Source organism: Nannobrachium achirus (genome assembly GCF_963921795.1).
Source record: "Nannobrachium achirus genome assembly, chromosome: 1".
NCBI lineage: Eukaryota > Metazoa > Chordata > Actinopteri > Myctophiformes > Myctophidae > Nannobrachium > Nannobrachium achirus.
Genome location: NC_137810.1, coordinates 8,703,101 through 8,715,934, shown reverse-complemented (window position 1 = coordinate 8,715,934; position 12,834 = coordinate 8,703,101). Strand labels below are relative to the sequence as shown.

Below are 12,834 nucleotides of genomic sequence, written 5' to 3'. Positions count from 1 at the left end.
TTCCAGAAAAACAGGGGGTCAACCTGGGCTCCTCCGGCCGCGGGCTCATGAAAGATGGTGTAGCTCCGAACGTGGCCCTCGGCGGGCTCCAGCCTCCCATTGAACGTTCAGGATGGTGTGAACGGTGTTGCTGGTGCTGACGTGCAGCAGAGCAGATTCCTCACGCCGCCCAGGGGGATTCATTTTCAAACAGATGTCGGTATCGCAATCTTCCACCTGCCTCTGCAGCGGCACCGCCTTTAAATCATCATCTTCTATGTCAGTGGTGCTCATAGTAGATTCCAGGGACTCTCTGGGTTCCTTTAGGGGGGTCTACATGGACCCTTATGAGTCTGTAACTCTCAGTGGACAAATGGACAGTGTCACTGTCAGAGTTAATGGGAGACCTTGAAATGAAAGGTTTTGAGAACCATTGTTACATGTCTTAAAGGATGTCTTCACCACTTGTCAACCTTATCCTCATATAATTGGTCCTCACTAATGTTCATGATAAAATAGCAATAAAGAAAATCTACTCAGCCTGTGTCTCACAGATAGATTCACAGATTTGCACAAAATGTTTGTGGAAAGGTTGGTCATGACCCAAATAACAGCTCAGTAACTGTTCATATCATCTTCCAAAAAGGGGCGTGTCAGTGGGAGTGGCCTATGGGGCTACATAGCCCCAATTAACCATGGTAGCAATTCAAAATGGCTTCCAGTGGTTAATTAAAATCCAGCGGACACATCATTCGAGGAACTCGAATCATCTCGATATTTTGGGGGGAGCACCGACACCCTATACTTGTCAGCTCTGGTTCATCTTCCTTTACGCGTCATTTCAAAACGAGAAGCTAGAACAAAAAGGAGGAGAGATCATACCAAGACTGAGACTTTGAGTTGGTGCCGTGTTCTATAATGTGCACTGCCTGCATCCAATACGACGGCCAGGATCATGTTAAAAGGATCCCTGACATGTAGGCCTTAATAATAACCCTCTTTAACCAAAATATACCATTTAAAACACTTGAAATGTCTTTTTTTGAGAGAAAAAATCCCACCCAATGTGAAGTGAGCGGTGGTCGTGCTTGCATAACGTCTTCAGACCAGGGTCTGAGGATGAGTCTAGGATGTACAGGGTATGCTACACACACACGTTTTGCTATGGCAAATCGCTGAGGAAAAAGGCTACAGACACATGCACGGCCACTCTATGGAACGTCTTCAGACTAGGATTTAAGTCTAGGATGTACAGGCTATGCTACACACACACGTTTTGCTATGGCAAAACGCTGAGGAAAAAGGCTACAGACATACGACATATGACATCACTAGACAAACATGATGCTACGTACACACATTTTACTATTGCAAAACGCTGAGGAAAAAGGCTACAGACACACGCACAGCCACTTATAGGAGCGGTTTGCACCGCTCAAAAGGTTCATATTTTCAACCCATGGAGGAGCCATTCCACTGTCCGTCGCAAGCAGTGATGACGTCATAGATGCTTTCAAGCTGGTCGGGCCCATAGGGTTAATATGGAACGTCAAAACAACGTTCTGTTTACAACATTTAAAACATTGTCTTGATGCTCAGATTAACTGTAGAGTAGTGTGGTGCTTTTCTGTTCTGTTCATATCAAGTAGGATGTTTTGCCGTGCCTGTAAAGTGTTTAATTCAACATATAAAACTTGTTCACACCGCCATTTTAAATGGGCCCGACCACCCAAAAAGCATCTATAACGTCATCACTGCTTGCGACGGACAGTGGAATGGATCCCCCATGGGTTGAAAATATGAACTTTTTTCTCTCAAAGGAAGACATTTCAAGTGTTTTAAAAGGTATATTTTGGTTAAAGAGGGTTATTATAACATATTAAGGCCTACATGGCTTACTAGTCAGGGATCCTTTTAAGACGTGTGATAAAATAAATGGTCCAAAACGTGTCCATTGAGTTCATAAACAACATATGTATTCACTGTAGCTAAGTCCTATACTTAAGAATACAATTAGGCTAAAAATACAAATAAATATAAACTGTCAAATCCACACAGACCACAGCTCACCTGAAACACAGTCAATAAACCGTTTGCCTCGGCCATCAGCAACACCTGTGCTTGATTACAGACCTGATTAAATAGGTTTTCTTTTTTTTTTCTTTTTTTTTTAGGGAATGACCAAATGTATTATTGCTCTCTTGCTCCTTTTTACTCAAACATGTCAGTCTGCATGTCATTGTTTACAAGCCAAGTACAGTATTTCTGATTCAATGGGAGAGAAGTGACAGCTTAGACCATCATTTCACATGTGTGGACGTTTCCCAACGTAATTTTAGGGACTATAATGTTTGATGGAGTCCTGCTAAGAATTCCTGGTAAAACGGCTCTGTGTCTGGCTCAATAAAGGAGTGTCTGATGAGGAAATCTAAGACGACCATGGCACAGTTGGGTTTGACGTCATCGGTGACCAACAGTTCTTTCACCGTATGTACGGGTACGAGGTAGAAGTCTTGCACTTCCCCATCCCCTATCCTGGGCTTGAAGTCAGGAGGAAGTTCTAAGTCAAAGACAAACTGGCTCTCTGGGAACACGCCCTCCTCATCCTCATAGGTATAGCTTACAGTGCTCACAGGTCGGGCTTTCTCTGCGACATGTGCAGGTATACACGCTTCCTCCTCGCATTCTTTGACCATGGTGTGTTTGATGCTGATACCTGTAGCCAGACCACCTGCTGCCAAGTTGTCCAGTAGCCCCGGGTAGGTCTGCTTAGTAGGGGAGCGCCTCGACAACCACATCCTCACCTCCCCGCCTTCATCCCGACAGTACCCGTTTATGTGGACTCCGTAACGCTTCACTCCGAAAAGACCCGTGGCTGATCTTTCCATGCACATCAGAGGAGCGTCGCAGAACTTTGCCATTACTTGATATTTCTCATCTCGCCATCCCTTCAGACATGTCAGAGTGCTGTCTTGCCTAAGGGCTTGAAGGACCGGGTCAATGGCCTCTGACCTGCTCCCATGGGAGTCTAGAGTATGGCACAGTGAAATGGCACCGTTGTGTGGTGGATTGAAAACGTCAGGAAAACCAGCCAAAATGGAAGCAACTTTGGGCTGGATCCAGCCAACTTGTTCTCCTGCAACCTCGAATCTAAGGCAACTTGCACGAGTTGAGCCTGGTGAATAAAAGCTATTCATTCGGCGAAGTAGATGCAGCATTTTATCAGACCAGGTAGTGTTTGCCATTTGCCCAGTAGTGAAGGAACATCTGGTCCATCAGATTCACTCGAGTTCAAAGGTTGTGACGACCCAAATATTCATAAATGCGCCATAATCTTTTGTGAGTTTCTAAGTGAATTTGCGCACTGTTGTGGCTACTCCATTTCCCCACCTGATTAAATAGGTCTACCGTGGCCATGCCCTGCAGTGACATCATCAAACAGCAAATTAAATTTACACCAGCCCCTAATTGCTACTGGTTAAAGGGATATTTCACTTTCAAAAAAACTTTTGGTCATTTTATTGTCTAATCAGGCTTTTATGAACCCCCTGAACAGTTTTTAATTTGCTTGATTCAATATTTAGATATTTGATGTAAATGTTACCAGGCCCTCCTCCTGCAGGAGGCCATTGTAACTTCAAACTACATTTTAACCATGATAGATTCATTAAAAACACCCGTTATTTTTTCTGGTGACTCATAATACCCTCCTAATACGTGAGCAGGCCGTGTTCTTTCAATAACTGTTTTCATTTATTTTTAATAATATTTTATTGTATTTAATTTTTTCCATTTTCCAAAATAATTATTAATTCATCAAACGCCCACGAGGGGTCAACGCGTCCAACTCTTTGATGTCGCTGGAGGCCCAACGACGCGGTTGACGCGTTGTACAGTATTTACAGTAACAATATAAAGTCTTACTGTAACCTCGGTGTACGTAGATGTTGGCCGATGACCGCGGGTTGTTTCCATTAGACGCTGAGAGCATCGCTCTGCCGATTTTCTCCATTTAATCCAATGCATCACCCAGAATTTAAAGCTCTTTATCTGTATGTATGTTTTGTGGCACAGAACAGCCTCCTTTCATGGCAGAATGGGCAAATTATGATCCGCTAACACTAGCTATACAGGGTGATTTCTCACAACATCCTGTCTACGGTCATGTGACATGCAAACGTCATCCTGCGCAAGCGGGGCGTTGCACAATACAATGGAGCTGGATCTGGGCACTTAAGTGGGGCTCTGGCGCCATCTCCTGGGCAGCTAATGTGTTAAAAATAAATAAAAAAAAGTTATTGAAAAAACACGGCCTGCTCACGTATTAGGAGGGTAGTGAGTCACCAGAAAAAATATTGGGTGTTTTTAATTAATCTATCATGGTTAAAATGGAGTTTGAAGTTACAATGGGTGTGTATGTGGAGAGGAACTGGGCCTGGAGGGCCTGATAACATTTACATCAAATATCTAAATATTGAATCAAGCAAAATACAAACTGTTCAGGGTGTTCATAAAAGCCTGATTAGACGATAAAATGACCAAAATATATCATATCAAATCCAAACTCCTTATTGCAAAACTCAAAATGTTTTAACCTTCCATGAAGGGCATATTTCAGTTTGGTCTATTGCATTCAACTTGTTTTCCAGCTGTAGGCCAACAGAAGAGCATGGTACAGGCAAGATGGGAAGCATGCCGTTGTCACCCTTGGCAGCAGTACTAACCTTCGAGACAATGTTTATATTAATCCACACCTTATATAAGCTAACCAAGAGCTCTAATTTTGGTCTGATATCACACACACAACACATATTGTTGCCATGCATGCCTAACAATGCGGATTTGACTGCCGTTTGGACATAGAGTACCGAAGTCCTGACGTCACTCGGTTCATCCCCTGGATCGCAGAAGTTTTTTCTCTACAGAGAATAACATTGGGCCATCTTGAAATCGTCTCATATAAGCATTGTGGTCAAATTAACAAACTGTGATTTTGTCAAAAGGTGACGTGTAGTTTAAGATAGTCAGTCACTCATATTTGGTACAGTCCGTTTCTGGCGAAGATTTAACTAATTTGGCGGCAGTAACATTAGACCCAGAGGTTTTGTGATGTTACTTCAGATGCCATGTCTCGATGTGATTGTCCACCTGAGACTCCAGAACGTTGCTGTCAGACACAAACTATCTCCATATCTCCATATTTTAACGTTTAATGAGAATTGCACAAACGTAGTGAAAACAGCAGATTATTTTTCAATAGCGAAAATAGCCGATCTACAAGCTTGTGACTACACGCTTGTGACGCTTGTGAGCTTGTAGATCGGCTATTTTCGCTATTGAAAAATAATAAAAAGGAATATAACAGTATTGGCTTAGAGCTCCATACTGTATGGGGTCAGCTGATTTGTTTGAATCTGGTCATGTTCTGACACAGTTAGGTTGGACATCATAATAGCCTACACCGTATTTGGCCATGGCTGCTGTGAAAACACCGTATAAGGACATGGCTGAGCCGTCGTGACATCGGTGACTTGACATACAGCATGCATCCCGCTAGCTGAAGCATATAAGAGCAGTTGGGACCGGTTAGCAGCCTTGTTCAACCCTACAGAGATATCTTCAGAAGTTCTCGGATAGTAAAGGAATAATAGACAAGATTGTGGTACGTACCCGCCATTGGGAGCAAAACGCAAGATGCAGATTTTTGTGAAAACCTTAACAGGGAAGACTGTAACCCTCGAGGTCGAGTCTTCAGACACCGTTGAAAATGTCAAGGCAAAAATCCAAGACAAGGAGGGCATCCCTCCCGACCAGCAGAGGCTGATCTTCGCCGGTAAGCAACTAGAGGACGGGCGCTCCCTGTCCGACTACAACATCCAGAAGGAGTCCACTCTGCACCTGGTGCTCAGACTGCGAGGCGGCGCCAAGAAGAGGAAGAAGAAGACATTCACCACCCCCAAGAAGAGCAAGCACGTGAGGAGGAAGGACAAGCTCGCCGTGCTCAAATACTACGACGTTGACGAGAACGGGCAAGTCACCCGGCTGAAGCGCGAGTGTGACCAGTGCGGCCCTGGTGTGTTCATGGCCAGCCACTTCGACAGGAACTACTGTGGGAAATGCTGTGTTTCCACCCGAGGACGGTGATGGACCTAGTATAGAGGTTTCGTGATGTGCGGGTTTTAAAGAGCCTTAAAGGTCTTTATCATGGTCCGTCAAACATGTATTAAGAGGTTTTAACAGAAAGATCCACTCCAGTGAGCCATGGCAGGTTTTTGGAGCGGTGCTAACAGCTCCTACGTCTGGCTTTGTGTGTACTGTATGTATGTGTCCGGAACTCCATGTATGGAGATAACTGATGTCACGAGTGTGAGATTCACGCCACACAAGACTAGCGTCATAGAACGTACACTGAGACCGACATCTGTCACAGACAGAAAGGCCCATACAAGGAGATATGCACGTGTATGAACCATGTTTGATACCACAGGTGCACAATTTTTCTCTCTGTGCTCTGTGTTCAGCTGCAATAAAATAAAAAGTATAAAAATAATAATAATAAAAGAATATGTACAGTATATGCCTGCTGTTGTTGAGGGATTTTGCCTGTCAATAATTTCCTCTGCTCTGCCCACCCCCAATGGGGGGAGGAGAGGGGTGGGATTAATGGACTGTGACAACATCAAAGTCCACGGGCCAGTCACAGCACTTTTCTAATTATTATTCCCCAGACCACAGAAAATCCACTGAATATTTATAGTTTTTGAAGCGGTGGAAACCGCTTCCAATGAATGGCTTTGTGTGTATCACGCCCATATATGGTCATTTCAGTCCAGAATGAACAGGCTTTTTCAAAAACAGAATTTTTTTATTTTATTTTTTTTTTTATTTTTTTTTATTTATTTCTTTATTTCGAACATTTAAAATTAGTATAAAAAGACAAAGGAAATAAAAGGAAGATAAAATAAAATACAAACTGCAACATAATTATATTGAAAAACATCCTTAAATTAAAGTTCATGTTCGAAAAAGGAGTAGGAAGAAGTTTGAACAACTTATCAAGTCCTACCCCCATCATTAATTTTCTTAAATAACAATCATCATGTTCATAATAAGGCTTCTGCCCCAGGGATATTCACCCTGTATCAAACAACAAAAGAAAAAACAGCCTGAATCAATCAAGCCTAATATATACTCAATAGATCTTTTAGATCTCAACCAAATCTGCTGTATACAGCTATTCTAACCTATATCTATTAATTGTGTCCTTTTTGAACATCTGCTTGAAATTATTCCATGAAGCACTTAGCTTTAATTCATCTCTTAAATTGTTCCACAAAATCACCCCTTTAACAGAAACACAGTGATGTTTTGCATTTGTCCTTACTAGTGGCTGACCAAACATACAGACCCCTCGCAAATCATAATGGCTCTCCCTTGCTTGGAACAACTTTTGGATGTTGTGGGGTAATAATTTGTATTCTGCTTTGTACATTAATTGAGCTGTTTTGAGATCAACCAGGTCTTTGAATTTGAGTGTTTTTAATGTAATAAAGAGTTGGTTTGTTGGTTCTCTATAGCTTGTTTTATTTACAATTCTTATTGCTCTTTTTTGTAGAAGGAATATCGGATTAGTGTTTGTTATGTATGCGTTTCCCCACACCTCCACACAGTATGTTATATATGGAAGTATAAAGGAACAGTACAACATGTATAGTGAACATTTATTTAAAAATTCTTTCACCTTATAAAGTATGGCAAGTGACTTTACTATTTTAGTTTTTATATAATTTATATGAGACTTCCAACTTATTTTATTATCTATTATTACTCCAAGGAATTTGACTTCCTTCACTTCTTCAATTTCTATTCCGTTTATTGAGAGTTTTTTATTAGTGTTAATTATACGATTTCCAAATATTATATACTTAGTTTTACTTAGGTTCAGTGTCAATATATTAGAATCAAACCAACTCTTTAACGTCTTCAATTCCTTCTCCACTGTTTCCAAAAGTTGTTCCAAATTATTTCCACAACAAATCAAATTTGTGTCATCAGCGAATATTATTGTTTTCATTAATTTTGAAACCTCACATATATCATTAACATACAGGATGAAGAGCAATGGACCCAGTACAGAACCCTGAGGAACCCCATATTGAACCGTCAACATTTGAGATTTACAATTGTTTATTTGTAAATGGTAAATGGTAAATGGTGCATTTATATAGCGCTTTTAATCCAAAGCGCTTTACATAGATTGTGCATTACATTCACCCATTCACACACACATTCATACACCGGTGGCGGAGGAAGCCATGCAAGGCACCAACCTACTCACCGGAGGCAATTAGGGGTTCAGAGTCTTGCCCAAGGACCCTTCGACATTAACTCAGGGGGAGCCCGGATTCGAACTGGGAACCCTTCGGGATTTATACCCTTCGTGCTCTAATACCAGTTTCTCTACCCCTGAGCTATGCCGCCCCTATTTGTACATACTGTTTTCTATTATGCAAATAACTACTTACCCAAGAGAGAGCCAACCCTCTAATCCCACATCTCTCCAATTTCTTTAACAGCAAGTCATGCTTAACTGTATCAAAGGCCTTACTGAGGTCCAGAAATACTCCTATTGCATAATCTTTATTTTCTATTGCCGTGGTTATTGATTCAACAAATTCAATTAGTGCATGAGTTGTTGTCCTATTAGCCCTAAAACCATATTGCTGATTACATAATACTTTGTTTTTTGTGATAAACTCATCTAGCCTCTTATAAAATATTTTTTCCAGTATTTTTGAAAACTGTGGAAGAAGGGAAACTGGTCTGTAGTTTGTTAGTTCATGTTTGTCTCCAGCCTTATATATTGGTATAACTTTAGCTATTTTCATATTATTTGGGAATATTCCTGTTTTTAACGACTGATTACATATATGTGTAAGAGGTTTCGCAACGTATTCTATAATATTTTTAACTAATGCCATATCAATTCCATTATAATCTAAAGAGGTCTTAGCCTTACAGTTGTTAATAATTTCAGTTATTTCTTTTTCATCTGTTGCCTTCAGAAACATAGAGTTAGTTACCCTTTTAGTTTTACTATCTATGCTATTTTTATTACCAGTCTTTGGAATCCTCTTAGCCAAGTCAGGACCAACGTTAACAAAGAATCCATTGAATTCGTCCGCCACTTGATTCATTTCATTGCTCATTGTATTATTATTTGTCCTAAAATAATTAGGATATCCTACTTTACCAGTGCCATTTTTTATAATATCATTCAATACCTTCCATGTGTTTTTAATATTACTCTTATTTTCCTCCAGTAATTTACTATAGTAGTCCCTTTTACTGCTTCTCATAATTCCTATCAATTTATTTTTATACGTTTTATAAATATTTTCAGCCTCTTTCGTCCTCTTTTTTAAAAATTCTCTATACAGTACATTTTTCTTCTTACATGATTTTTGTATTCCTTTGGTTAGCCATGGTTTCCCCTCAAATTTCTGTTTAATAATTTTCTTCACCAAAGGACAGTTTTTGTCATACAGAGCTGTTAGTATGTATAAAAAATTGTTAAATGATTCATTGACATCCTCTACATAGACCTTAGTCCAGTCCTGGTCCTTCAAATCTTGTTTAAAGGACATAACTGCCTCTTGGGTTTTGACTCTACTTAATATGTGAACTGCTACTTTTTTGTTGGTCCTGATTCCGCCCTTGACAACTGCAAAGACTGGCAAGTGGTCAGTTGCATCATTGATAATTAATCCACTTACTATTTTTCTATCAATAACATTTGTAAATATATTGTCAATTAGTGTCGCACTATGTGCTGTTATTCTAGTTGGTCTTGTAATGCTGGGATATAAACCCATACTGTACATAGAGTTGATAAACTCTGTGTTTGTGTTGTTTTCATTAAGTAGGTCAATGTTAATATCACCACAGACATAAACCATTTTCTTATTATTTAACTTATCGTACATCTCCATTAATATTTCTCTAAACGTTTCAATAGATGATCCTGGTGTTCTGTAAACACAAGTTATTAGTGCATTTTTTGATTTCTTAATCTCAATTTCTACAGTAATACTTTCCATTATGTTATCTACTACCATTGACATTTTACTTACTTGTTTAGTTTTATAATTGTTATCAATATATAGTGCAACTCCCCCACATTTATTAGTGTCCCTATTATTAAAAAATATATCATATCCCTCTAAATTATATAAAGTATCCTGTCCCTCTTTGAGGCCTGTGTCCGAGATTGCTACTACTGTGAATTTCTTCCCCAGTTGCCTTAAGCATTGTTTTATCTTTGAAAAATTTGCTTTGATACTCCTACCATTGAAATGGATTAATGATAACGATCCTTCCATATTAACCGTTCTTTTAAACTGGTCTTCCGTGTAATATTCACATTGATTAAGTGTCGTGTTGTAAAAATTATTTTCCGGATCGATATCCTTATCCATATCATGCATTTTATGTTCTGTATAATCAAACATTTTTAATCCCATTGATTCATAATCCTTATTCAATAGTCTTTGCTGTTCATTGTCTCCACAAGGAGACAATTGACATGAATCATAGTTTGTCATGTTTTCTATACTCTTTACAATATATTATCAACAAATTAGCAAGAGGGAAATGCAACCACTTCGTTGTCATGATATTAGTCACAGAGAAAATCAGCAGTAATATAACTGTACTGGGGGATAATCTAGGATGAGACTCTATGCAATGTAGAATTCCGTATAGGCCTACACTGAATATAGAGCATTTATCCATCAAGATCAACATATTAAGGCCTATTCCTAAAAAGTAACAAAACAAATAAATCTGTACTAAACTCTTAATGTTTCTATAGAAAATAAACTCTTTGCGGATCAGAACTCTATGCAAAATTAAATAAGCCAATTTGACAACCATTATCTTCTTCTCCAAACAACTCCACCGGGATAGAGCATGGGATAGACCAGTAGTTCGATAATTCAAAGGTAAATGAGATCCGCTGCAAATAGTAAGTCTGTGTGTTAAAAAAATGAAAGTCAAAAACATAAAGGGCTTTATCCATGCCTCTGTCAGAGTCAGTAGAGCCGAGTGAACGAGCGACATTGAGTGAACATAAAAAAATAATTTTCCAATCCAATCCGTACCAGTGAAGTTCCATGCAGCAGTATAAAAAATATTAAAACAAATCAAAAATAAAATTATATTGAACCTGGCCATTTGTCATTGACCTTGTCCGTGTTTATAGATCCCATATCAACGCGTATGCACAGTCCTACCTCGCTCCTCCCGATCGATCTTCAAACCTGTCAAGCTCACTGATGTCCCTGACAACGCTGATTTTAGATTCCTCGGGTGTCGCTCCGTTGATTTTGATGAAAACTTTACAGCTCATGGTCCAGGTCCCCTGGATCTTTCTTTCTTTCTTCAGCCTTCGTGCCATCTTTGCGATGTCCGCGTTCTTCTTGGTGAGGTGTTCATTTATGTACACCTCCGTCCCCTTCAGCTTGTATCCTTGTTTAAGGAGCGCATTTCTATTCTTTCTGTTTATAAAGCGGATTATTATCGCTGGTGGCACGTTCTTAATCCTGGTGGGCAAAGTGTGGCAGGCCTCGAAGTCGCTGCTCTCCACAGCAATGTCCTTGCTTTTCAGAAATCCAACAACCTGTTGTTCCAGTGTTTCCTCTTCAGCCTCGGTAGGCTCACTCTGGCCGCCCTCCTTTGCGGCTGCCCTCGCATAGGACTTGTGGCTTGTCTTCAGCCCGTTGATGACAAGATCATTAATTCTTGAGTATTGCTCAAGATCTGCCACTCGAGTTTCCAGAGAAGCGATCTTTTTGTCTTTTTCCATATTTTGTTTCTTGAGGAGTTGAACTTCACCCATCAGTTCCATCAACTTCTTTTGTTGGTTGGAAATTGTGGAAAGCTCCGCCGACATGAAGTCCATCGACCTTTTTAACTCCTCCATCTCCTCTGAATTAACTTGTTTTTTTGGAGGCATATCCCCCCACAAGCCGATCTACAATCACTTTAGTTTAGCTGACCAGCGCGTCCTTTTACTGACAAGCACCTGGGCCGGGCTTCTGGCCTGGTGGAGCCTGGTGGTAGCCTGGTCCTTTCCAGGGGCTGTAGCTGGCCTGGTGGTAGCTGTTTCACTCCAGGGGCTGCTAGCCTGGTGGATGCCTGGTTCTCTCCAGGGGCTGCTGCCTGGTGGTAGTTAGCCTGGTGGTGGCCTGGTCCTCCCCAGGGGCTGCTGCCTGGTGGTTGCCTGGTGGTGGCCTGGTCCTCTTCAGGGGCTGCTGCCTGGTGGCTGCCTGGTGGTGGCCTGGTCCTCTCACAGGGGCCTATACCAGCTGGTAGCCTGGTAGCTGCTGGTCTCCTGGAACTTTCCCAGGGCTAGCTGGTGGTAGCCAGGTACCTGCTGGTGGTAGCTTGGTAGCTGCTGGTGGCCTGGAACTCTCACAGGGGCTGCTGTGGTGGCCTGGTACCTGCTGGTGCTATCCAGGTGCCTGCTAGTGCAGGCCTGTTAGCTACTGGTAGCCTGGGCCTGTCCCAGATGGTAGCTGAATATTGGACTCAGTCCAGATTCAGTATCCAAATTCACTTTTAGATGTAAAGTTTTACTTTGTAAGGTAAAACAAAACCCTAACAACTCACTGGTGAAACTTTGAATGAGAAATACTAAAAGATTTACTCGATTCAAACCAGATTGTTGTCTCTGCTCTCTGCGGTAATATGGTAATTAAATGTCCGTTTAATTACCATATATGGTGATCTCAGTCCAGAATGAACAGGGTTTTTCAAAAACAGAATGTCCGTTACCTTATGTCCATATATGGT

General features: G+C 40.8%; 2 protein-coding genes across 2 annotated transcripts; one reads left to right on the top strand and one right to left on the bottom strand.

Moving 5' to 3' along the window:
* Positions 1 to 2,321: 2,321 nt before the first annotated feature.
* LOC308282613 (uncharacterized protein) lies at positions 2,322 to 3,224 on the bottom strand (the record flags this gene model as incomplete). The annotated part of the gene is made up of 1 exon (XM_080722999.1): positions 2,322 to 3,224. The coding sequence occupies one exon, from the start codon at positions 3,222 to 3,224 to the stop codon at positions 2,322 to 2,324; it is 903 nt and encodes a 300-aa protein (XP_080579125.1).
* Positions 3,225 to 5,604: 2,380 nt separating this feature from the next.
* Positions 5,605 to 6,123, top strand: LOC308285756 (ubiquitin-ribosomal protein eS31 fusion protein-like; the record flags this gene model as incomplete). The annotated part of the gene is made up of 1 exon (XM_080726613.1): positions 5,605 to 6,123. The coding sequence occupies exon 1, from the start codon at positions 5,674 to 5,676 to the stop codon at positions 6,121 to 6,123; it is 450 nt and encodes a 149-aa protein (XP_080582739.1). The 5' UTR covers positions 5,605 to 5,673.
* Between the last annotated feature and the right edge of the window lie 6,711 nt (positions 6,124 to 12,834).